Source organism: Ranitomeya variabilis, chromosome 1 (assembly GCF_051348905.1).
Source record: "Ranitomeya variabilis isolate aRanVar5 chromosome 1, aRanVar5.hap1, whole genome shotgun sequence".
Taxonomy (NCBI): Eukaryota; Metazoa; Chordata; class Amphibia; order Anura; family Dendrobatidae; genus Ranitomeya; species Ranitomeya variabilis.
Genome location: NC_135232.1, coordinates 362,476,715 through 362,503,632, shown reverse-complemented (window position 1 = coordinate 362,503,632; position 26,918 = coordinate 362,476,715). Strand labels below are relative to the sequence as shown.

The following is a 26,918-nucleotide window of genomic DNA, read 5'->3' as shown; positions in this document are numbered from 1 at the left end:
GTAGTCCAAATAAAACTGCATCTCTCATCCGATTTACAACTGAGCTCCAAACACAAGGTATATCTTACATCTGGATCTTGAAACTTACCAGCTGACATCAGCTCATTAAGAATATTTACAATATTTAATATCGTTTGATGGTCCCGGGTATTCTGGAGAAACAGAGATAATACCGTACATTACAAACTCAGGGATTTAAATGACAAGGAAAAAAATAATTCTACAAGAAAATCAAAATAAACAAATATAACAGAAAATAGAAGAAGCTCATTCAGCTGCTTTTAATATTTTTAATATTCTGTTATTTTTTTTATGCAATGATATTAAACAGACAAAACAACCCAAGACAGATACAAAATGAACATATACCCAGCTGTAAGTAAGTAAAAGCAATTGTGTATATACTGTATGTACTCTTGTTTCTACTTATTTGCTTACAGCAGGGTATATGTCCATTTTGTTTCGCTCTTGTGCTTTGTCTGCTTAGTGGCCAGTGTGAACATGCTCTTACTTTGCATGCATACCAACTTATACTTCATGTAATTTTTTTCAGTTAAGATATGATATTAAACAGTAACAAGTGGTGGGCAAAAATTATATAAACCCAATAAATGCCACCAATCACCTGGAGAAGGAGCAATAATTAATGCCGCCATTAAATTTGTTTTCAGCAGCCCATCACCCAAGGGATGCGTTACCAATAACAATGAAAATCCATGCTCACAGAATGATCACATCAACAATCGCTCTGTACACAGATTTCTGGTCAACCTGTCTAAACAGGGCTTTAGTGAGCAGCATCGGCTTGTATAGAGCAGATTGGCAGTCTCATGGTCGCAGTCAGCATGTCTAAACAGGCCCTAATAATTGTATTCTTTAGGCTATGTGCACACGTTTAGGAAAGTTTGCAGAATTTTCCTGAGCAAATCCGGACTACTTTCGCAGGAAATCCGCTCGCGTTTTTTTCTCACGCTTTTTTTTGCGGATTTTTTGTGCATTTTTCCAGAGGTTCCCAATGCAATAATATAGTGATAAATAATAATAAATGAACGGACATGCTGCATTTTTTCCAACATGCGTTTTTTCATGGAAAAAAAAAGCAACATGGGCACAAAAATTGCGAAATGCATTAAAATTGATGGAATGCTTAATGGACGCTTTTTCTAAGCATTTTTGCAGCGGAAAACCACCCAAAAAACAACGCAAAAAATCCAGAACGTGTGCACATAGCCTTACTGTTCCCTGCTGCTGGTTCTCATTGATTCAAGAAGAAATGCGAGTCCTGGCAGTGGCAAATCACAGTAGTATGGCTCAAAATAAGTGACCAAGAGGGGACTGATACTTTGCAAGTTTAACCATTCCTAAAAAAAAAAAAAATGTTGAAAATGGTAGAGTCTGATTACACGGACTGGTGGCAATAAACTACTTCCAGTCATTAAACGTTTACTGATCATCAATCGTTTAATATCCTGTTTACATGGTAAGACCGAAGTAAACGAGATGCGCTGAACGATCTGTAATCGATGGGTCAGTGCACATTTACTGCCGAGAACTATGGCAGCCTGAGTCCTGTTTACACAGGACAATGCACCAGTGAGAATGTTGATCTATTGTGAAATGAGCAGTCTTAAGAACTCTCATGCACAGAAGCTTTAATGGTAACAATATTAACAAATACCTCCAATTAGAAATGTAGTATAGTTCTTCTGATTCGCTAAGTCGCTTACCCCATGTGCAGGGCATTGTAGTAGCTTTGGTATCCATGCTTATGACCACTAACAGCTAAGCTAATGCAATGCCCTTCACATGGGGCAAACGACAAAGCGAATCGGAAGAACTAGACTACATTTCTAATTAGAGGTATTTGCCAATATTATTACAGCTACTACATATTGAGATAGGGTCTAGGAGATGGGAATACCCTATACGTAACTGAAAGTGTACTGTAATTTAGAGGTCTATATAACTTACAGGAAAAACACTTGTACAAAGAAGAATACGATGCAGATGACTGCACAAACACAATATGCCTCACCTCAAGTGTACAGAGTATGACTTCCACACCCGTGGACCCTTTGGCAGTCATTTCCTTTCTAGTTTTTTCTATAAAATAAAGAAAAAAGAAAGAAATGGGACTTATGTTTATAGGTCACATATCACAAGCACAAGCCTTCCAAATTATTCAAATGCAATCGTAAACCGCAAAATTACCAGGCATGGATCATTACCACACGAGGAACTACCTCCAGACCCCAAAAGAATTCAATGTTGCTCAGCAGCCAAAAAAAAAGTCTGCCAGCCTCCAGCTGGTGTACAGTCCTGGCGATGGCGTACGCTAGATATTAGACACGCCTGATTCATTAAGTCGCGCATGACGCTTAATGAATCAAGTCAACGTACTCCAACGAGCGCTTCATTAGGATTGGCGTGAGCTACACCAGTCTTAATGAATCGCTGAATTTCTGCACATGGCCCAAGGACAGAGAAGGTTGCTGCAGCTCTTCATAATGCACACATCACAGCTGCTGTATACAAAACGATGGGGTCATTTGTGACAAGTCTTTAGCGTACTCACTGCGACTCTACGACATTTAAACAAATATCACACCTAAATGCCAAATTTGGAGCAAGTTTTAAGCTTAACAGTATCCTTCATGCTAGAAACGTCTGAAGACCAATGAGTTAAATGCCACACGTCATTGTACAATTTTGCAGAAATTGGCAATTTTTTTCATGGATGATAAAAACGAGATCAACATGAATGTATTTGTTCATTCCATGCCTTTTTTGAAGAAAGCATTACTTTGTCTTTAAGATTTAACTTTTGTTGTGACTTATATAGAAATGCCATCATTAACCAAAAATTTAACAACCTCTCTTCTCATTTTTTTTTTTTTTTTGTAAATTGTGTAATCAATGGCAGAAAAAAATTGATATTTAGGCATTTGACAATTAAATTATACAATGTGCAAAAAAGGTTTTGGCAAAATACAATGATAAATGTCCCCCACAATTTTTAATTTTGCTCACCTAGGGACCAATTCTAAGGGTTTATGCCAAATTTCTGGAGTAAAACACTTTGAAAAGTTGCAACACTTTTGTGCTACATGAAGTTCGGCGCACACAGTAAGATATATGCTCCAAGGTATCGTGTGGGCGTGTTCTTTTTTTTTTTTTTTTTTTTTTGAGTGTTGCTGCCTGCATATGATTGGTCAGCATCATAGAGGGTGAAGAACTACACGCCCCCAGTGAAAATACTTTGATAACACAATACGTGTCAAACACTTTGGGTAAGTTCACACAGGGCGTTTTTGCTGCGTTTTTTTTCTGCAGTAAAACCTGATCATCTTGGCAGGAAAGAAGCTGCGTCAAAACCGCAGGTTTAGGAGCGTTTTTGGTGCGTTTTTTGCAGCGGTTTTGCCACGTTTTTGGTGAGTTTCTTTTCATGCGTTTTTTTTCTCTTTGTGCAAGCCAATAAAGTTGAATGGACACAGAGAAAAAAAAAAACTTCCTGTAGATAGAATGAATTGATAGATTGAAAGAATAGATAGATTGATAGAATAGATACATTACCAGCGGTATCCTCTTCTCTGGCATTTTCCCACGGTCCGGAGGTTACCTCAGGTCAGGCTGTGAGCGAGTGCAGACTTGGTGAAATCACCGCTAGTTACTGAGCCTGTGCCCGCTCCAGCTCATTCATTACCCAGTCGCTTACAGCTGGGAGTGGTCGCATTAGCAGCGCTCCCAGTAGTAAGCTTTATTTCCCCCAGATACTGTGTGGGACACTCGATATATCGGACTACGACGGATCAGGGAGAATCCTTTTGCTTTTTTATTTTATTTTTATTACAGAAGATCGAGGGTTTTGTTTTGGAATGGCAGAACAATAAAAATATGGTCAAAACTGTGTATTTTATTTCATTAAAATACATTTTCTGCATGTGTGTGTGTTTATTTAACCCTTTAATTTCTATAGGATTACTAATGGATAGGTGTCTTATTGACGCCTCTCTCTATTACTAAGCCGGCTTAATGTCACCTTACAATAGCAAGGTGACATCAACCCCTTATTACCCCGCTTGCCACAGCTACAGGGCAAGTGGGAAGAGCCGGGCAAAGCACCAGAATTGGCGCATCTAATAGATGCACCTCTTCTGGGCAGCTGCGGGTTGCTATTTTTAGGCTGGGGGGGGGCCTATAATAATGGCCCCTTACCAGCCTCAGAATACCAGCCCCCAATTGTGAGCTTTAGCTGGTTATCAAAATTAGGGGGGAGCTCACGCCAGTTTTTATTTATTTATTTATAGCGCAGGAGCGGCAGATAAAAACTCCCATCCGCTGCTCCTGCTCTCACTGTAATTAGCGGCTGTAGGTGTCAGATGATGGGATCAGTAGTCCCATCACCTGACACTAGTGATCGGACGTGAGTTTACACCTCCGATCACAGCTGAGCGCTCCCCGCTGTAAGAAGAGGTGTTTGCCGCACTGTCATGCATATGACAGCGTGTCAAACACTAATGTCGCTGCTGGATGACAGGCTGCATGGACGCATCGTGCAGCCTGTCATCTAGATGTAGCAGAGCCGAGTGTGACGTCACATCCGGCTCTCCTTGACTTTTCTGCACCAAATACGCTGCAAGAAATGTCAACCTAGCGGATTTGCAGCGTTTTTTTCACCACCCATTCAAGTCAATGGGTGAAAAACGCTGAAAAAAATCTGAAAAAAAGCTGAAAGAAGTGACATGCCGTATGTCAAAAAAACGCTGCAAAGCACAAAATTCTGACTACACAAAAACCTAATGCGTTTGCATGAGATTTCTGAAATCTCATAGGCTTTGCTGGTACTGTAAAAAGCAGCTGAGAATTAGCATAAAAAGACGCAGCAAAAAAAAACAGCAAAAACGCCCTGTGAGAACTTACCCTTTGATTGCTAATATCTCTGCAACGGAGAGGTGAAATTAAAAATGAAAACATTTTATTCCACTCTGCAGCAACTTTTACATTGTGTGTCCAGTTCAACATGAAAAATATGGTGAAAGGTCCGGCTTATTTCTGCATAAAGTGAAATCACACAGATGGCTGATGCAAAAGATCATACTGCACACAGCTGCGGTCTTTATTCAAAGTTGATATGAAGCATGACCTTAACTTTTCAGGGGTCTCTGCATGCCCATACACCTTAGTTAATAGTCAGCCAAAATCTACAGAATCAGCTGACTCTAAAATGTGTGGGGGGCCTTTAGTATTGTACATTTGGACACATTGGGTGGTATATTTGAAACAGCTGCCATACATGCTGGTAACATTATAAAAGGAACAGATATAATATTTCATGTCATGGATTTTACATACACCCAGCTTATGCCTAACTTAGAGGGAACCTGTCCCACGGTACATGCAGTCCGATCTATGGACAGCATGGTATGCAAAGAAGAAAAAAATATGCTGATTGATCCAACTTATGTAAACTGCTTCCTGTATTATTTCTCCATATATTCATTCCCCCCCTCATTTCCAAATTTGTTTCTCCTTTGTTTACCCGTACTTACCTTATCTTTCCTCATAATATCAATCAATTAAAAATATTTGAAAACAAAGAAGAAAAAAAATAAGTAGAATTATAGGTTTGTTGGAAAACATTCAGGATAACCTTGCATTGCATTCACTGAAATCCCTGTTTGCGTGCATAGAAGTCCTACTAATGATTGACAGCTATCTCTGTCATCAGAGAAGACTGTCAATCACTGAATAGAACCGCCCACTGGACTCATATGCATACTAACACCATGGAGAGCAAGTAATAAATGTCAAGTTTTACTGAAACTTTCCCAACAAACATGTACATCAGTCCGATCTTTGCTCTTGCCATTCTATAATATCCTGCATGCAGAACAGATATCATTTTCATCATGGCAGGTTCCCTATAAGGCTATGGTCACACGATCAGTATTTGGTCAGTAGGTACAAGCCAAAACCAGGAGGGGCACAATCAAAGGAAAAGTATAACAAACACGTCGCCACCTCTGCATTTATCACCCATTCCTGATCTTGGCTTACAAATACTGAGGTAAAAAACTCACCAAATACTCAACGTGTGCCCGTGGCCTAAGGCTACTCTCACACTATCAGTATTTGGTCAGTATTTTACCTCAGTATCTGTAAATGAAAACCAGGAGTGGAACAATCAGAGGAAAAATATAATAGAAACACGTCACCACTTCTGTATTATCACCCACTCCTGGATTTGGCTTACAAATACTGAGGTAAAATACTGACCAAATACTGAGCGTGTGAACATGGCCTAACGATATTCCTCAATAATGTTTGTGACCCCAAGACAACATCCACACAAGCACACGGTTTCCTATACTTACCATCCACCACAAGTGGTTTCCGGATATCTCTCTGAAATGCGGTCATAGCCGATGAGCCAGCAAGGTGAAGCGTACAGTACAGTTCTCTTACAGCACCTCTGACATGCTGATGAATGCTGACAAATGCCAAGACACTCCCCATGAGACCGGCACAGAGCTGGTCGGCCAGCCGAAGTTACATTATTTTTAGCCATCATGATTTTTCCACTACATGTGATGTTTACAGTGCATTATGACAGTTATTACAAGTTGTTATGTTCTTTGGCTTAAAGGCAAATCATGAAATTCCTCACTGGAAACACTATTCTTTGTAATCCAGCCAAGGCTTAAAGGCTAATAGCAGGCTAGCGATATGTCATTAATAATAGTTTAATTACTGATGTGCCGCTACCAAGAAATAACTGGGAATGAAGGCACACTAAATCATAGCAATATGCAGTACAGCAGACAAACCAACGTTTATTCAACTTCCATCAATGTGATGAGTTTGTGTACCTTAAAGAGAAGCTGTCATATTCAAAAAGCAGATTTTACCTGCAAATATAGGGTTAATCCGCAGGTTAATAAATCCTGTCTGCCATAATGGAAGAGCCGCAACAGGGAGAAAATAAATGTACAGTATATCCTGCCTGTAGGCAATCGCTTGCAGTCATCGCTCACTTTACTGTAAATGTGAATGTAATGACGACCCTGCTGAAATTTGTCACATATTGGTACATAATTATTTTCTTTTTATTGCAATTTTGTGTTTATTTACGGTAAATATTTTATAACACTAGCCCTAAACCCAACCCGTGTCCTAACCTTAGGTAGGACTAGAAAAAGGATGTAAATGCGTTTTTATTATTTTTTTGTTTTGCTTTTATACAGAGAACACTTCGACATCTCGACATCTGCTAAAGGAGCTGTCCCTAATCTGTCAGTGAGAAGAGAGCTGGTGGAGAGCACAGTACAGATATTTTTCATTTCAGTCACTGCCTATGCAGAGCACAGCAGTGAAAAGGAGTATGTCATTGGTTACTGCACACTACATTGTCATCTACGGCGTTGCCTAAGTTCACTTCATCGTCGTTTTGTCATCTCAGTTGCTACTTTTGCAGAGCTCAGCAGTCGATGATTAAAGCCATTTGATTGCTTCGCTCTGCACAGGAGGCTGCAGAACCATCCAAGATGTTAATGCTGGCTGCTTTACTTATCTAGCTCACTGGGCAAGCACTCACTGCATTCCTATACAGGTCCTTCTCAAAAAATTAGCATATAGTGTTAAATTTCATTATTTACCATAATGTAATGATTACAATTAAACTTTCATATATTATAGATTCATTATCCACCAACTGAAATTTGTCAGGTCTTTTATTGTTTTAATACTGATGATTTTGGCATACAATTCCTGATAACCCAAAAAACCTGTCTCAATAAATTAGCATATTTCACCCGGCCAATCAAATAAAAGTGTTTTTTAATAACAAACAAAAAAACCATAAAATAATAATGTTCAGTTATGCACTCAATACTTGGTCGGGAATCCTTTGGCAGAAATGACTGCTTCAATGCGGCGTGGCATGGAGGCAATCAGCCTGTGACACTGCTGAGATGTTATGGAGGCCCAGGATGCTTCAATAGCGGCCTTAAGCTCATCCAGAGTGTGAGTGTGAGTGGGTCTTGCGTCTCTCAACTTTCTCTTCACAATATCCCACAGATTCTCTATGGGGTTCAGGTCAGGAGAGTTGGCAGGCCAATTGAGCACAGTAATACCATGGTCAGTAAACCATTTACCAGTGGTTTTGGCACTGTGAGCAGGTGCCAGGTCGTGCTGAAAAATGAAATCTTCATCTCCATAAAGCATTTCAGCCGATGGAAGCATGAAGTGCTCCAAAATCTCCTGATAGCTAGCTGCATTGACCCTGCCCTTGATGAAACACAGTGGACCAACACCAGCAGCTGACATGGCACCCCACACCATCACTGACTGTGGGTACTTGACACTGGACTTCAGTCATTTTGGCATTTCCTTCTCCCCAGTCTTCCTCCAGACTCTGGCACCTTGATTTCCGAATGACATGCAAAATTTGCTTTCATCAGAAAAAAGTACTTGGGACCACTTAGCAACAGTCCAGTGCTGCTTCTCTGTAGCCCAGGTCAGGCGCTTCTGTATGGTTCAAAAGTGGCTTTACCTGGGGAATGCGGCACCTGTAGCCCATTTCCTGCACACGCCTGTGCACGGTGGCTCTGGATGTTTCCACACCAGACTCAGTCCACTGCTTCCTCAGGTTCCCCAAGGTCTGGAATCGGTCCTTCTCCACAATCTTCCTCAGGGTCCGGTCACCTCTTCTCGTTGTACAGCGTTTTCTGCCACATTGTTTCCTTCCAACAGACTTACCATTGAGGTGCCTTGATACAGCACTCTGGGAACAGCCTATTTGTTGAGAAATTTATTTCTGGGTCTTACCCTCTTGCTTGAGGGTGTCAATGATGGCCTTCTTGACATCTGTCAGGTCGCTAGTCTTACCCATGATGGGGGTTTTGAGTAATGAACCAGGCAGGGAGTTTTTAAAAGCCTCAGGTATCTTTTGCATGTGTTTAGAGTTAATTATTTGATTCAGAAGATTAGGGTAATAGGTCGTTTAGAGAACCTTTTCTTGATATGCTAATTTATTGAGACAGGTTTTTTGGGTTATCAGGAGTTGTATGCCAAAATCATCAGTATTAAAACAATAAAAGACCTGACAAATTTCAGTTGGTGGATAATGAATCTATAATATATGAAAGTTTAATTGTAATCATTACATTATGGTAAATAATGAAATTTAACACTATATGCTAATTTTTTGAGAAGGACCTGTACTGTTTCATGAAGAATTAGCAGTGGTGGGAGTTACGTTTTGCCCCCTGTCCTCCCATGCTAGGCCATTGCCACTTATCAGTGGATGGGTAAAACCCAACAATATGGTCAACTGTGGATGTGAACAAAGTGCAGCCCATGAGAAACATCCAACCCTTGGGCTGTCCCAGTCTGGCCATGGACAGGTAAACATAGTTTCACAAATTATAGTTTTTATTCTGATAAATGGGTGCTGATAGCGCTGTTGGGCAGTACCAGGGTTCTATGGCGGTGTGAACTTGACTTGAAAGCGTTATGCTCGGGTACACGTGATAGGTTGCATGTTGTGCATGCCTGACTGCTAAGGCGCCACTCCGTGAGCTCACCTATCTGCCGGCACTGGTTACAGTATGCATGGATGCTTCCCGCCTCACTCCAACAGCACAATATGAGGATTCCCACTTATGTTGCCAGAGCTACCGCACTGCAACAGCAGCAGATATAAAATCCCTGCCATACAACCAAAGACACTGTTTATGTCACAGGCGCAGCAAGGACATAGGGCTCAAAGTGGCTAAATGGTGGAGGTGCAGGAGGTAACCATAATTTTTGTTATTGAATGATTTTTTTCAGGTTATAAGTTTCTGTCCTTTAATGGCCAAGAATGAATTAAAAGAATAAAACCAGATGTTACTCTCGCCGATTTCAGTACCCCCTCTCCGCCACCATTACGGTCTCCATTAATTGACTGCAGTAGTGACAGAAAATGGCAATAGCAGAGTTCAGCAGCTTTGCTAATGTAGACAGCATGAGCTGCTGAACTCCGTGGATGGCTGCAGAAGTGGTACATGTTGTAATCGTGCTCTCACTGCTACAGCCAGTAAACAGACTAGAGCAGCAGTACTAGCCTAGGGGAGAATCCAGAAACTTATAACCGGAAAACACCTATACAATACAATAGACTGTGGGCATTTACAAACGGGGTTGTGCAGCACTAGATAACTCCATTAAAAGAGTTTTCCACTAATACAAATAAGCAGTTAGTCACTTTCCTCTGCTCTAGCAGTAACATCACTACTACAACTAAAATTTCAGCCTATTGGTTCGGCCCAGTTTTAAAGCCCAGACCTGCTCTACGGAATTCAAAGCATTCTCCAACTTCAATAAAGTCTTACATCATCAAATAATGTGAAAAATACTTCTGATAAAAGTTCCCCACCTACTGAAACTTATTTGGAAAGTAGACTCCTCTGGTGGCAGCTCTCCCCAAGAACAGGAGGATAAGGTACCTGAAATCAAACTGCTAGATTAGCGATGAGCGAGTGTGCTCGAATAAGGTGTTATCAGATGTCACCTATAGGATTCGATGGAAAATGACGGGCCCTTATAGAATGTAACCTACACACTATGGCTTTATAAATATTTGCAAGGTAAAACTATATGTGGAAAAAACAAAGTTCTCATGATCCCCAGTGACATGCCATCAATCACTAATTGTAACGGTCACGAATCCACACCGCTGCCACCAATATGTCACGATTCACACCGTGACCGTCACCCCCTACGTCACGGATCGGGGTGACTTTAGGCCAACAGACGGCTATCACATGTGCAGGGGGCTTATCTTAGTTATCCCTCCACTGCTACAATGTGATGAAAAAACACACACAAGGCTATTGACCTCTTAGTTTACAGCAGGGGCTTATTTTAGGTATCCCACTGCTCTTCAATATACCACGAACTGTAGGGATTTATGTATATCCCACTTACAGTTCCACTTGAAACTTGCAGCTCTCTGGCGCCCCCCTTACCCTCAGGTCAGATTAGGTACTGCACCTAGAGTAACTAGTCGCCAGAAAGGCTGCCTGCTATGTACTGGCTATTAGGCACGCTGCAGCGAGGCGATATAAATACTCCCGCTCAGGCAGGAACAATAATTATTAACGCCGCAGTCGCTACAACGACACCCAAAGGCCCGCACACGGGATGCTGCCACCAGATGCTGTAGGCTACGGGGACAAGACTTGTGGGGTGTTGGCTGGCAGGGGTACTGGCGTTGGTTGCAGGCTTACCCCCTCTCCAGCTGGTGGTGACTGGCTTCCACACTTCCGATCTACGGTTGGCCTCATAGGCATCGGCAATCTGCGCTGCTTTCGTCACGTCTTTGGGTTCTCTGTCCATCACGAACTGTCGCACAACAGCTGGGCAAAGATGTAAGAACTGGTCTTTGATCATCAGGTCTTCCAGCTGCTCAAAGGTGGTCACTGACAGTCCTTGGATCCACTGGTGAAAGTGGGTCCTGAGTCCATGTGCCACATCGCCGTAGCTGTCATGTGGGCCACGGTGGAGGTTCCAGAACTTTCTACGGTACACCTCAGGTGTAAGCTGGTACTTGGCTATCAGAGCCTGCTTGATGGCCTCATAGTCACCATCTTGTTCTTGAGGGAGGGCAGCAAACGCCTCCAGAGCTTTGCCTCTCAGCCCTGGTGTCAGGTATCGTGCCCATTCTTGTGTAGGCAGCTGGTACTGCCTGCAGGCTTTCTCAAAGGCCCGCAGAAAAGTGTCCAAGTCCCCGTCTTTTTCCATAACAGGAAAGTGATCGGGCCGGGGCTTCGGTATCTGAGCGCTGCTGGGCTCACCCCTGCATTTGCAGTCGGGCTAACTGCAGCTGGTACTCCCGCTCCGCTTGCCGCTCGGCTCGGACCTCTCGCTCGGCTCGCTCCTGGTATTGCTGGATCAGCTGCCGACGTCCATCACGGTCATCGTCGGGGAGTAGTTCCAAGACCGCCAGCAGGTGGGGGTTCAATCCGCCCTGGTTGCTAATCGGGCCGGCATTCAGTGGTTGGACCTCTGCTGCAGCACCATGTTCGCTTGTGCTGGCTTCTGCGGCAACTGGGCTCAGAGTGGTCTAGAGCGGCTTCCCATTGCACCAGATCTGCGACCAGTTGGGCTTTGTTTTTGCCTGCAAAGTCAATGTGCTGTGACTTGCATAAGGCAATAAGGGTGTCTCTGGACTGCTGCTCATAAAAGGTTTCTCCCAGCACAACCATGGTTGCCAAATAAAAGATAGGACAGAAAAACGAAGAGAAAGGGAAGGGATAATTACCAGTACACACAATTGTCTCAGGACTAATAACACTGAGTTCGTTCTCCAAACTTATTTGCGCAGAGTCCTTGCAAGAACTTTGCAAGTTTTTAGTGAGAGGAATTATTGCTCAAACCAAATCACTAATGCTCTAAGATCCCACCGCGGCCACCAATTTGTCACGAATCCACACCGCTGCCACCGATGTCACGATTCACACCGTGACCGTCACCCCTACGTCGCGGATCGGGGTGACTTTAGCCCAACAGACGGCTATCATATGTGCAGGGGCTTATTTTAGTTATCCCTCCACTGCTACAATGTGATGAAAAAACACACACAAAGCTATTGACCTCTTAGTTTACAGCAGGGGCTTATTTTAGGTATCCCACTGCTCTTCAATATACCACGAACTGCAGGGATTTATGTATATCCCGCTTACAGTTCCACTTGAAACTTGCAGCTCTCTGGCGCCCCCCTTACCCTCAGGTCAGATTAGGTACTGCACCTAAAGTAACTAGTCGCCAGAAAGGCTGCCTGCTATGTACTGGCTATTGGGCACGCTGCAGCGAGGCGATATAAATACTCCCGCTCAGGCAGGAACAATAATTATCAACGCCGCAGTCGCTACGACGACACCCAAAGGCCCGCACACGGGATGCTGCCACCAGCTTCGATTAAACGGGTCCAAAGCGAACCCAAAACAGTAGCGTAATTCCCTACAGAAGACTTGGGGTACGTTTTAGAGCATGAAGAAGGAATCTAGTATTAAATATTATACCCCATTAAAGTTTAGGCAGTGTTTATAGAAAAATATTACAAGGTTGTTACAAAAAGAGACAATTGCAAATATGTACAGAGGTAATTATAAAAATAACAGGGGTTAAATGACAAATAACACTTACATGTGTTTAGATCATTTGAGGCAACCAGGCTAGTGGAGTTCCCATATGTCCCAATGCATGAGGACTCTGGTTAGGAACAGCTCTTCAAGTCAGACTCACATAGGCTCCAGCAGACAGACACCAGGCTGGGGTGCCTGGCAGACTTATAGCTCAGCCTGATGACATCACAAAAAGGGTTCGTTTTCCCAGACCCTCCTATCTCTTCAGTTTAACTAAATTCAACCTAAATTTGTCTAATGCCTATAGAACATACAGTTCTACAGAACATGTCATAGTCATAACAAACCCAGCATTCATCTCGTATTAACGTTGGCATTCTAATGAGATCAAATATGTCCTATTTGTGATGCATAATTACAGAGAAATCCCTACTTTTTACCTGATGGAGTTAGAAGCTCATGTTTAGAGTAGCTGACAGAACCGTCGATGGAGATTCACAAACTGGACCCAGCACTTTCCTAGACAAAACCGTTGGCCCAATATCTTACTAAAACAGAACAAAGAGCCTCATGTTTTAAAAGGGAGATCAGACCAGTTTCTGCTAGCACAACTTTCCACTGCAGCTATGCCGGTCGTAAATTCCTTTCTTCAATAAAACTCCCCCACATACATTGACAAGGCAAGCTCTTGCCTGAGTGAAAGGGAAGGGGGTTTTTAGCCCACAGCTTGGGCTAACAAGAGAAACTAAACTTATATGATATTTCATACAATATCGTGACAGTAACGAGCACCTGTTACAACAAACTTTACATAAATCAAATGTAATAAACATTGTAAAATATCTTATCAGAGAAATTTGCTTTTTGCTCAGCTTTTCTGCATCCATTTTGATTCCTAAACTAGTCACCATTCACTATGAAAAACTGCTCATATCAGTCTAGATGGGCTCTCAGAACAGTGAGGTGACAGTTGAAACGATATATTGAAGTGCATGCAGAGGATAGGGGAGAGGAAAAGTGAAGAGTAGTGTGAGAAAACAGGCAGAAACAACCAGATTATGCAGTAGTTATCCCAGAGCAGAGTTCACAGCTACAGTGCTCAGTACTGCTGTATAAACTCCATGCTGCTGATGAACATGTCTTAAATTACTGTTTATTAAAATTATTAGACGTACCTGAGATATTAATACTTTTTTCTTTTGCATACAGCTCATTGCCTAGGTGACAGACCACCACTGCTGTCTAGCAGTGGTGGACTCCCATGCACAGTGCTTACAGGCTCTATTCTATTGAGTTTTTTAGAGCTACCGTGCAGCTGGCAGGATCGCTAAAGTGCATGGTTGTAGCCTAATACATCAGCATCATTGCAGTGCTTACAATCTAGATAGTGGTGGTCGTTCACCTACGCAACAAGTTATAAACAAAAGTGTTAATATCTCAGAAACGGCTGCAAATTCTAATAAACCATAAATTACAAAAGTGCTCATTTTTACAAGCATGATTAAAAAATATACATCTATGGCGATGAGAATAACCCTATGACCAGTAATAGCCCTGAAATGTGAAGAATATTTTATTATCACTTCAGGTTCATAGCATAGAAAAGGTCCATACCTTGGGTATGTGCCAAGTGGAGGATTTTTGCAGTGACAAACCTGGCATTATCTATATCCAGGGCCGATGACTCTGCGTTGATCTTCTCCAGCTGTGACAGAAGGCTCACAATCCGAGAATTGTTGGAAAGACTGCACAAAAACAATGGATAGTCCAGATATCAACAACATGAATGATGCATTTGGACAGGCTACACTATGTGAACAACTATTGGTCTGCTTACAAGTCGCTTTCATTGTTACGTCTGTTTTGTATTCACATAATGGTGACTCAACAAAACAAACTGACAAGTTGCAGAAAATGTTGGCATCATACAAACGAATGGAAATAAGGAAGAAAATGATGTTTTTTGTAGTAGGCCAGGAAAAATGTACATTATATACAACAAGGTCTCATTTTCTACATAGAATCATTGGAGATGATTAATTAGGGAAAAGGGAACTGCAGTAAATTATCTTCTAATGTGACAAATCTCTAAGTAACACGAAAGGGTATATGTCCGGTCAGGACAAATAACAGGAGATCTAGGAGCCAGCCACAATATGCCATACTGATGATTGTGAACCTCACTGGGAGTGATAATTCATGTACAGTAATTACCGATAAAATAACATTATGCCTTTTAAAACTAAATAAATTATATATATTAATGCCCATAAAAATGTAAAATCTGGCCTTACATCTACCTTGTTTTTGAAGAGAGAGCTCTTTAATGGTAGCTGTAAAACTTGAGTTGAACACGCTACCCACCACTACCCCATTCGTCACTGAGGACCTCTCCTCATGTCCCCAGTAGTCAGTCGTTTACCTTCCCTCACGTTAGCTCATCCCCCGTCCATTAGTGATCACAGAAGGCCACCCTTTCCTCAGCATGCAGTAAGTCAAAGGCTTGCCTCCTCATATTTCACAGCCTCCTTACAATGGCTCGTGAAATATGAGGACGTTATGTATTATTATCAGTATTTAGATTAACACATAACGCTGAATTATGTGACCGCTAATGTGGAGCTTCTTGTGACTGGCAAGAGTTATCAGTTATTGCATCTGCCAGGAGAGATGAAGGTTGACAGCATTTGGCACCACACCTGGCTGCCACGTAGAACAAAATCTGGACCCCAGTAAAACATTTTTAGCTGAATGCTGGCTCTGATAGTAGTGGTCAGAGATCATAGACTTCACCAGCCTTCAAGATTCAGGAAGAATCCCTGGAGGAGGGGGTGTAGCAAAGCCAACATTGCATCACCAAAAGAACACAATACCCACAGTGAAGCATTGTAGAGGCAGCATTATGCTTTGGGCTCATATTTCAACAACTGGAGTTTTAGTTAGAGAGGAGGGATTTATAACAGTTCCAAAGATCAGTCATTTTGGCAACAAAACCTTCAGACCTCTGCTGAAAAGTAAAAGGAATTTCACCTTTCGACAATGACCTCAAGCATACCTTCAAATCAACAAAATAATGACTTTAACAGAAGAATATAATAGTTTTGGAATGGCTGGCCTGAGCTCAGACCTGAAGCCAATTGAAAATCTGTTAGTTGACCTAAAGAAGGCGCTGTACATAGATGCTTTCACAATCTGACAGATTTGTAGTGTTAACCCATTATCTACCAATGTCCTTTTTTTGGGACGCCTAATCTTTAGCTTCTAGCAACTAAGATTTTATAATTAGGTCCAATTTTTTGTGTTGTGTTTGTAAAATGAATGTTTTCAAAATAGGAATGCATGTCATTGCCATTTCTAAATGAATATTGGGACACCCTTTTCTGAAAAAATCCGTACTTGTAAAAATTTTACCGTATATACTCGAGTATAAGCCGAGATTTTCAGCCCAAATTTTTGGGCTGAAAGTGCCCCTCTCGGCTTATACTCGAGTCACGGTCTGTGGCAGGGTCGGCGGGTGAGGGGGAGAGAGCGCTGAGGCATACTTACCTAGTCCCGGCAATCCTGACGCTCCCCCTGCCCGTCCCACGGTCTCCGGGTGCCGCAGCTCTTCCCCTGTTCAGCGGTCACGTGGGACCGCTCATTAGAGAAATGAATATTCATTTCTCTAATCAGCGGTGCCGGTGACCGCTGATAGAGGAAGAGGCTGCGGCACCCGGAGACCAGCTGTCCGGGGGAAGGAGCGGGACGCCGGGAGCAGGTAAGTATCGCATATTTAGCTGTCCACGATCCACATGCCGGGCGCCGCTCTGTCTTCCCGGCGTCTCTTCGCTCTGACTGTGCAGGTCAGAAAGCGCGATGACGCATATAGTGTGCGCGGCGCCCTCTGCCTGATCAGTCAGTGCGGAGAGACGCCGGGACCGGACGCTGGGGAGCTGCAAGCAAGAGAGGTGAGTATGTGTTTTGTTTTTTTATTGCAGCAGCAGCAGCGTTATATATGGCACAGATTTATGTGGAGCATCTATGGGGCCAAACTGAACGCTGCAGAGCATATAGGGCACAGCTTTATAAGGAGCATCTATGGGGCCAAACTGAACGGTGCAGAGCATATAGGGCACAGCTTTATAAGGAGCATCTATGGGGCCAAACTGAACGGTGCAGAGCATATAGGGAACAGATTTATAATGAGCATCTATGGGGCCAAACTGAACGGTGCAGAGCATTGTATATGGGGCAGCTTTATAAGGAGCATCTATAGGGCCATACTGAATGGTGCAGAGCATTATATATGGCACAGCTTTATATGGAGCATCTATGGGGCCATAATGAACGGTGCAGAGCATTATATATGGCACAGCTTTATAAGGAGCATCTATGGGGCCAAACTGAACGGTACAGAGCATATAGGGCACAGCTATATATGGAGCATCTATGGGGCCAAACTGAACGGTGCAGAGCATACAGGGAACAGATTTATAATGAGCATCTATGGGGCCAAACTGAACGGTGCAGAGCATATAGGGCACAGCTTTATAATGAGCATCTATGGGGCCAAACTGAACGGTGCAGAGCATATAGGGCACAGCTTTATAAGGAGCATCTATGGGGCCAAACTGAACGGTGCAGAGCATATAGGGCACAGCTATATAAGGAGCATCTATGGGGCCAAACTGAACGGTGCAGAGCATATATGGCACAGCTTTATAAGGAGCATCTATGGGGCCAAACTGAACGGTGCAGAGCATATAGGGCACAGCTTTATAATGAGCATCTATGGGGCCAAACTGAACGGTGCAGGGCATATAGGGCACAGCTATATAAGGAGCATCTATGGGGCCAAACTGAACGGTGCAGAGCATATATGGCACAGCTTTATAAGGAGCATCTATGGGGCCAAACTGAACGGTGCAGAGCATATAGGGCACAGCTTTATAAGGAGCATCTATGGGGCCAAACTGAACGGTGCAGGGCATATAGGGCACAGCTATATAAGGAGCATCTATGGGGCCAAACTGAACGGTGCAGAGCATATAGGGCACAGCTATATAAGGAGCATCTATGGGGCCAAACTGAACGGTGCAGAGCATGTAGGGCACAGCTTTATAATGAGCATCTATGGGGCCAAACTGAACGGTGCAGAGCATATATGGCACAGCTTTATATGGAGCATCTATAGGGCCATAATGAACGGTGCAGAGCATTGTATATGGGGCACAGCTTTATATGGAGCATCTATGGGGCCATAATGAACGGTGCAGAGCATTCTATATGGCACAGCTATATATGGATAATATATGGGGCAATAATCAATGGTATGGAGCATTATATATGGCACAGCTTTATATGGAGCATCTATGGGGCAATAATGAATGGTATGGAGCATCTATTTTTATTTTTGAAATTCACCGGTAGCTGCTGCATTTTCACCCTAGGCTTATACTCGAGTCAATAAGTTTTCCCAGTTTTTTGTGGCAAAATTAGGGGGGACGGCTTATACTCGGGTCGGCTTGTACTTGAGTATATACGGTAATTTGGCAAGTAATGGGTTAATGCAAGGAAGATTAATGCAAGGAAGAGTGGGCAAGGATTGCCAAATCTGGATGTGCCAAGCTGATGGACTCCTAGTCAAAAAGACTGAATGCTGTCATAAATCCAAAAGGATATTTCAACAATTTTTTTATATGTCAAAAACCTGGCATTTTAACAGGAGTTCTGCTGTAGACATTTTTCACCCGAGCTTGCAGGAATTCATTCACTTGTTCCAGAAACAACTTTATTTGGCTATATGAAATGGATTTTCATTTGTAAAACTGTTTCCAAATCCTTAACCTGTATTTAAGTCAAAATGTACATCAATATAGTCACTTATGCGGATTATAAAGCTCCTATATGCTCAACTTTATCCAACGGCTTGTTCTTGCTGACATACCGTACTTATCTTGTGTAAAGTGGTTGTGGATATGACCGGAGACCATTACATATGCTGGCATAATATCAACCAAATTCTTGATATAAGCAACTAAATAAAAAGCTGCCAGGCAAGAGTTCCACAGAGATTTGCAGCAGAGCACATTAGCGGACTGTGTGATCCCAAGTTATCATCACCTGCCCCAGGTTCCTCTGTCAAATGTTAGATCTCCACTAGAGTACGATCTGTCACCACCAGGCATAGATGTCCTTGTGTTAATACCAAAGACACATGTGCTTGCCAGAAAAATAGCTCAGATATCATACTAATATGTTCTGCTGCATTACAGGGGATGCCAAATGTATCAAATATCGCATCTTGTTGTCTAACAAACCCAAGCTCCTGAAAAATGTGCATTTGCTAATATTTCCTTCCGCTCTTCATACGGATCAACTGACAGCAACATGGGCTTCTAGGTAGCAACATGGGCTTCTAGGTAGCACCATGGGCCTCTAGGTAGCAACATGAGCTTCTAGGTAGCAACATGGGCTTGATTTGCCTGGTCTCTCATTGGTTCTTTCAGCTGTCTCCCAACTATAGATTGGACAAATGAGTGAAAATTGATTACGTTCAAGACGTTTTTTAACCATTTGAATTACATAAAGTACCACTCCAGCGTTTTTAGGGGGGTTGCAGCGCTGAAGTGGTACTTATAATGCAAGGTCCCTTCCCCAAGGTTATACACGTGCTCTGATGCCTTCATCTTTTTTCAGAGTTGTTTCAGTCCCACCGTGCCATCTTGTGATCGTAACTATTGACTAGCTGGAAGTCAGAAGTTGCATCACCAGCTCTCAGTGCAAGTCTATGGGTATGTGCACACGTTGCGGATAAGCCTGCGGAATTTTCCGCACAGAATCTGCATCTCTTGGCAGAAAACGCAGGCCAAAATGCTTGCGGATTTTTTTGCGGATTACTTGCGGATTGTCATGCGGTTTTTTTTGTGTGTGGATTTGCCTTACTCAATGTATAGTCAATGGGTGAAAAACGCTGCGTTCCCACACAAAGAATCGACATGCTGCGTAAAAAAAAAGCAGCGAATCCGTGTGGATTTTTCCACAGCATGTGCACAGCAATTCTCAAATTCCCATTGACTATCATTGTTACTGTACTACACTGCAGATTTGATGCAATTCCGCAAGTCCAAAAATGCTGCGGAAACGCATCAAAATCCGCAACGTGTACACATAGCCTATGAGAGCTTTTGATTGGGACGATATAAACTCAATTAAATTTCATAACAGAGAGATTTTCAGATTTTTTTCCTATAGTGTTCATTCACTAATTCCTTTTGTGTATCTCGCCATAATCCTGTGTTCATATGTGTATATCTTTGCCAGTCCTCACATCAGTTTCCACTCAAGCTCATTATGTTAATTATGCTAGCAGTTTTAACTTCCCTCACTAGCTCCCATTCTATCAGACGGAATTTAAGTTAACATACTGTGTTCGAAACGCGTAAAGTCAAGACCAAGTCTTTCACCCAATCCTACCAATTTTTACAGGTTTTTCCCAACAATGCCAATAATTTTATTGTGCCTCAAATAAAGATTTACTCAACTTTGCTTTGAGCTAGAAATTCACTTCAATCAGTAGCGTAGCTACCGGGGGGCAGAGGGGGCCATCGCCCTGGGCCCCGCGCTCTGAGGGGGCCCACCCGGAGCTACGCTACTGATACAGTTACATTCTGCGTCAGAGCAGGGAGAATCGATCTCCCTGCTCTGCCGCTATGGGGCCCTTGAGCAGGCGGGAGGGCCCGATGCCAGCAGTGGGCCCCCCGCCGTCATCGCATGGTGAGCTGTATCGGCAACTAGCCGATACAGCTCACCGCATTGATGAGGGAAGGAGCGCTGCGCTCCTTCCCCCATCATCCCCCTGTCAGCGTCAGACATCACTCGCAGACACCGACACTGACAGTGGACGCGGTGACGTCACCGCCCTGTGCCCGCTGTCACGACAAGAGCGGGAGCAGTGAGCACCGCTGGAACAAGGAGGAAGAGAGGTGAGTATTGTGGGGGTTTTTTGTTATAGGGGCTGCCTAATACACTACAGGATCTGACTATGGGGGGGCTGCTGCCTAATACTACAGGATCTGCCTATGGGGGGCTGCCTTATACCCTACAGGATCTGCCTATGGGGGGGTGCTGCCTTATACCACAGGGTCTGCCTATAGGGGTACTGTCTTGTACTATATTGAGGACTATCTGGCACATTATACTATATGGAGGTTATCTATGGAGCCATCATACAGTGTTGGAGCCATCAAACGGTATGGAGTCTACTAAGGGGTCAGTATACTGTGTGGGTGGTACTATACAGTGAGGGAGCATTATACTGTGTATAAGAGAGCATCATGCTGTGTATAGGGGAGCTGTACAGGGGGAGACTCGGGACATTATTAAATTTAAAGTGGGCACTTATTGCTATAGGGGAACTCGGGTTACTGTGACTATCAAAGGGGCACACAGGGCAATATTATTTTCTAGGGGGCAAAATATGGGCAGTGTTTTCTAGGGCACTTGCACCTGGCATTACTATATTCTAGAGGGGGTGCTTTAGAATTTACACAGCAGGTGCAGTAATGGGGACACATACGGCAGCAGCGGCTCAGTATTGGGGTATCATGTGCAGTAATAGAGACACATACGGCAGCAGCGGCTCAGTATTGGGGTATCAGGTGCAGTAATAGGGACACATACGGCAGCAGGCCTCCGTATTGGGGCATCAGCAGGATGAGGAGTTTGTGCAGGTTGGGAATAGATGATGATGGGGCTGGAATGTGAGAAGTGAAATGTGTCTGTTGTATTCTCTGCAGACGAGTCCTGGCTGGAAGAAGTTGTCATGTCGGTCTGGGCCAGATGGAAAAGACGGGAAAAGTTAAAGATTCCATCAGAAAACATAAGCGGTAAGACATTATCTGTAACTGTGCTGTGATCTCTTATATGTTCTGTAGGACTGTATTTACCACTGACCGTATGGTGGTAATATCTATGTTGGTTCTCCTTCACTCCTCCACTATTAGGGTGTGTCACCGAATTGTAATCAAGGTTACCTGGTTAGGGGCCCACTCAGAAGCTTCGCGCCCCCTGAACCAAAACCCTAGCTACGCCTCTGACTTCAATCCTTGAACATTGTCTCCATGTTGGGCAGAGACAAAATCCTGTGCTCTGCATATGGAGCCTTTGAAGTCCTTCACAAGGGTGAGCAGAATTTACCATTTATTCACTGAATACAATGTTACCTTGATATCCACAATCTGGTGTCTTATTCCAGAGAAATCAATGCTTTTCTCATATGTAAATGAGCTGTTAAGATCTGCAGGCCAGACAGAGATCTGTACGATACTCTGCCTCCAAAGCTTAGGGACGTTATCAGTGTGAGACATGCTATGACTTAAGGTACCTTCACACGAAGCGACGCTGCAGCGATAGCGACAACGATGCCGATCGCTGCAGCGTCGCTGTTTGATCGCTGGAGAGCTGTCACACAGACCGCTCTCCAGCGACCAACGATGCCGAGGTCCCTGGGTAACCAGGGTAAACATCGGGTTGCTAAGCGCAGGGCCGCGCTTAGTAACCCGATGTTTACCCTGGTTACCAGCGTAAAAGTAAAAAAAACAAACAGTACATGCTCACCTGCGCGTCCCCCAGCGTCTGCTTCCTGACACTGACTGAGCTCCGGCCCTAACAGCACAGCGGTGACGTCACCGCTGTGCTTTCACTTTCACTTTAGGGCCGGCGCTCAGTAAGTGTCAGGAAGCAGAGGCTGGGGGACGCGCAGGTGAGCATGTACTGTTTGTTTTTTTAACTTTTACGCTGGTAACCAGGGTAAACATCGGGTTACTAAGCGCGGCCCTGCGCTTGGTAACCCGATGTTTACCCTGGTTACCAGTGTAAAACATCGCTGGTATCGTTGCTTTTGCTTTCAAACACAACGATACACAGCGATCGGACGACCAAATAAAGTTCTGGACTTTATTCAGCGACCAGCGACATCACAGCAGGATCCTGATCGCTGCTGCGTGTCAAACGAAACGATATCGCTAGCCAGGACGCTGCAACGTCACGGATCGCTAGCGATGTCGTTTCGTGTGAAGGTACCTTAACACTTTACTCCCATAACCACACACAGCTCTGTTAGTGCTGACCTCACTGCACAGTACAGCAGAAGTTAACTTTGTCTCATTACAAACTTCTGTAGCTGCAGTTATCCTCTCATAGTGATGGCAGCTTTGCTGCAGAGTTGTGCCTGAATATAAATAACACAGTACAGCAGAAATGAACCTTGTCTTCTTATGAACACAATAAGCACATTTGCAGTTGTCTTCTCATAAAGCTGTCAGCTCAGCTGTACTACCCAGCCTTCCCCCATTTTGTATGCTTGTGTGATAGAAGCTGAAGCACTATGAGAGAACCGCAGCTACAAATGTTGTTGTAATCAGACAAAGAGTGCTACTGTTGCTCTGTCTTAGCTCTGCTGTACTGTGTTAGCTCCAACCTTTCTGCAGAGGTGTGTGTGCGATTATAAAAGGAAAATGTCAGTTATTATATAGTTCACACTGGTAATGCCACCTTCCATGTAAAATAAGCTCTTTAGGCAGATTCTCATGCAGATCAGTGTCCGGCCAATAGATCTTAACAACTCATTTACAGATAAGAAAAACATGGATTTTTCTAGAATAAGACATCAGATTGTAGATATCAATGTATAATTTTATTCAGCTTCATATGACCTACATATCCATAAAGAAGGCTTAGGAGTGTTGATCCCTCTGACAGATTTATTTTAATTGGCAAATCAGTATAGAATTACAATGGCCACCACCTTTTTACAATGACAGAAATCAGTAACAGAACATTAGAATAGATGCCTGTGAGCATGTTCAGTAGGCAGCTCCATTTCTCTCCTTCATGTGTAGGATGAGGTACTGTCAGTGGACATACTGATCTAATCCTTAAGATATCAGAGCTGTTGAGGTAAGAAAGGCTGCTTACATTGCTACCCACCGTCTTTCTTATTTAATATTGGCAATATCAGGTGTGTTTAGGTAAGGAGAGGCTGAACACACTATTGACCACCGTGTGTTTCTGATCGAATACTAAAAATAACAGGAGTGCTGAGGTAGGGTGGACAGTACCATAAGCCGCTTCTTCTGACTCAACAGCCCTGGTATCTCTATTATTAGATCAGATACACACGTTGGTCAGTGAACGTTCATTTCTTATCTCAACACCACCCAGTATTCGATCAGAAAGACACAATGAACAGCACTATGCAAGGCCTCTTGTCTTTCTGATATAATACTGGAGATAGCAGTTATGGTGAGGCAAGAAGATGCTGCTCACACTGCTGACTATCCTGTCTTTCTGATGTAAAACTGGAGGTACCAGGGGTATGTAGGTAAGAAGATGCTGCCCGCACTGCTGTCTATCCTGTCTTTCTGATGTAAAACTGGAGGTACCAGGGGTATGTAGGAAAAAAGATGCTGCTCATACTGCTAACTATCCTGTCTTTCTGATGTAAAACTGGAGATACCAGGGGTATGTAGGTAAGAAGATGATGCTCACACTGCTGACTATCCTGTCTTTCTGATGTAAAACTGGAGGTACCAGGGGTATGTAGGTAAGAAGATGCTGCCCGCACTGCTGTCTATCCTGTCTTTCTGATGTAAAACTGGAGGTACCAGGGGTATGTTGGTAAGAAGATGCTGCCCGCACTGTTGTCTATCCTGTCTTTCTGATGTAAAACTGGAGGTACCAGGGGTATGTAGGTAAGAAGATGTTGCTCACACTGCTGTCTATCCTGTTCTTCTGATGTAAAACTGGGGATACCAGGGGTACTGAGGTAACAAGAGGCTGTTCAGTATAAACCTATTCTGTCAAGAGAACGGGAACATGACAACTCTGATGTTCTTTGACACATAATAAATGAGCGGACTGCAAGCATAGATGCCTCCTGCCACCCTCAGAGTCTGTTTCTTACAGGTTGGTCAGTACATACACAACATGTTTGTTATTTTGTAAGGCTCAGGCACTGCTCCTCCTGATACTTCTCTCATAAAGGAACAGATATCGATCCTGCTCCTGGGTTGATGCTCTTCTGTTGCACTTTCCATCTCCCCTCGTGCAATGGCCAGTATTCTCGTATCTACTCCAGAATGTGCTGGGAGACCTTCTTGTGATGGTACACAGATATGCCATCATGGAGAAGATGGACTACCTGTACAACCTGAATGAGCTGCAAGTACCAACTCCTACTACCAGCATTGATAAGGATGCTAGCAAAACAATACAAGAATAAGGCCTTATTCACACATTAATATTTTTGCATCAGTGTTTGTATGCCAAAACAAGAAGTGTCTCTGAAACACAGAACAGGTGTTGATCTTTCAAATTACAGTTTTTCTCTGTAAGTTCCACTTTGGCTTTGGGATTCAAACACTGATGCAAAAATACTGATATGTGAATGAGGCCTAATGATACGAGAGAGCAATTTCTGTGACCAGGGCAGGCGTTACCAAACTGGGAATTTGCCCATGTCCCCACTTCCCTAGTGGCCCCCAGCATTTACTGCATTCACTTCATACTGCTTTAGGATCCCTGTTAACATCACAGTCATGTTACCAGACATGTGACCGTGATGTCCCCACAGGTCCTCTAGAAAAACTGAAGAAGAGAAGGCTGGTTGGTAAGTATTCTACAGTGCTTGTGTGTCTCTCTCTCTCTGATATCTATATCAATATCCATCCATCTCTCGCATCCATCCACCTCTCGCATCCATCCACCCAGCCACCTCTCGCATCCATCCACCCAGCCATCTCTCGCATCCATCCACCCAGCCACCTCTCGCATCCATCCACCCAGCCACCTCTCGCATCCATCCACCCAGCCACCTCTCGCATCCATCCACCTATTGCATCCAGCCAGTCACCTCTTGCATCCACCCAGCCATCTCTCATATGTACTTTATTGGCAACCATTTAAATATGCACTTTGTACCTTCACTTACTGCTTGAGAAATGTTCAGTGATAGGAGCGAAATGTCGCCAAATGAGCTAATAAAAATCCACCTTTTTTTAATTATCCAGGGAGTGCTGCCTCGTTTTCATTATTATATTATACTGGGCACATTTTTTTGTGCTGTTGCATTGCATCGCTCTTTGATATACTCTGTCGGTACATGCTTAGTGTATTCATGCGTACATACTATGAGGGTGCGTGTAACATGGTGGTGGATATAGCATCTACATTTATAAATCCTGGCAGATGAGGTGTAAATATGTCAGCAATTGCTCAATGAACCAGCAAAATGCTGCTCATTGATCGGGTGAATGGATGGTTTATGTTCTCAGCAGCACATCGCCTGGTGCAAACTGCAGATATGATGCTGATAACATTATAAGCATGGGGGCAGATTGCTCTATTAGTGATTCTGTTCTGACAGAGCAGCAGTGCTGGAGTGAAAAGTTGTTTCTGGTGAAAATTCTAAACATTTTTGCAGAGACTTTATTTTATTTTTTTTTTTTTAATTAAACGTGAAGCAATGCTACTATTTACAATACAGTCAAGATGTAAGCACCATGTCAATATCGTGGCCATATAATTTTCCCCGGTTACAAGCACTAATGTAGAGCAGGTACTTTTTAATTACTACATAGGAATAGGCAGCTATGAGAAGCTGGAGATAATATCCAAGGACATCACATTTGTCATACATAACCTTGCTGTACAATAGATTCTTTTCATATGACCTACTAATTCCACAGAGGAACAATGCAGAGCACAGAGATCTGAAAGTATGGAAACCAGTCAGTACAATAACAAAGTATA

General features: G+C 43.3%; 1 protein-coding gene across 3 annotated transcripts in view; it reads right to left on the bottom strand.

The window, feature by feature from the left end:
- The window catches only part of AGTPBP1 (ATP/GTP binding carboxypeptidase 1), a 209,757-nt gene that overhangs the window by 119,108 nt on the left and 63,731 nt on the right, over positions 1–26,918 (bottom strand). Inside the window, exons 3-5 of one of the 3 annotated variants that reach the window (XM_077248949.1) lie at positions 14,742–14,872; positions 2,036–2,103; positions 89–152 (exon numbers count right to left, since the gene is read on the bottom strand). In XM_077248949.1, the coding sequence (XP_077105064.1) occupies positions 89–152; positions 2,036–2,103; positions 14,742–14,872 (263 nt within the window). Of the gene's footprint in view, positions 1–88; positions 153–2,035; positions 2,104–6,374; positions 6,447–14,741; positions 14,873–26,918 lie in introns of those variants that run through there. The other 2 variants (XM_077248950.1, XM_077248951.1) reach the window with 2 other exon arrangements.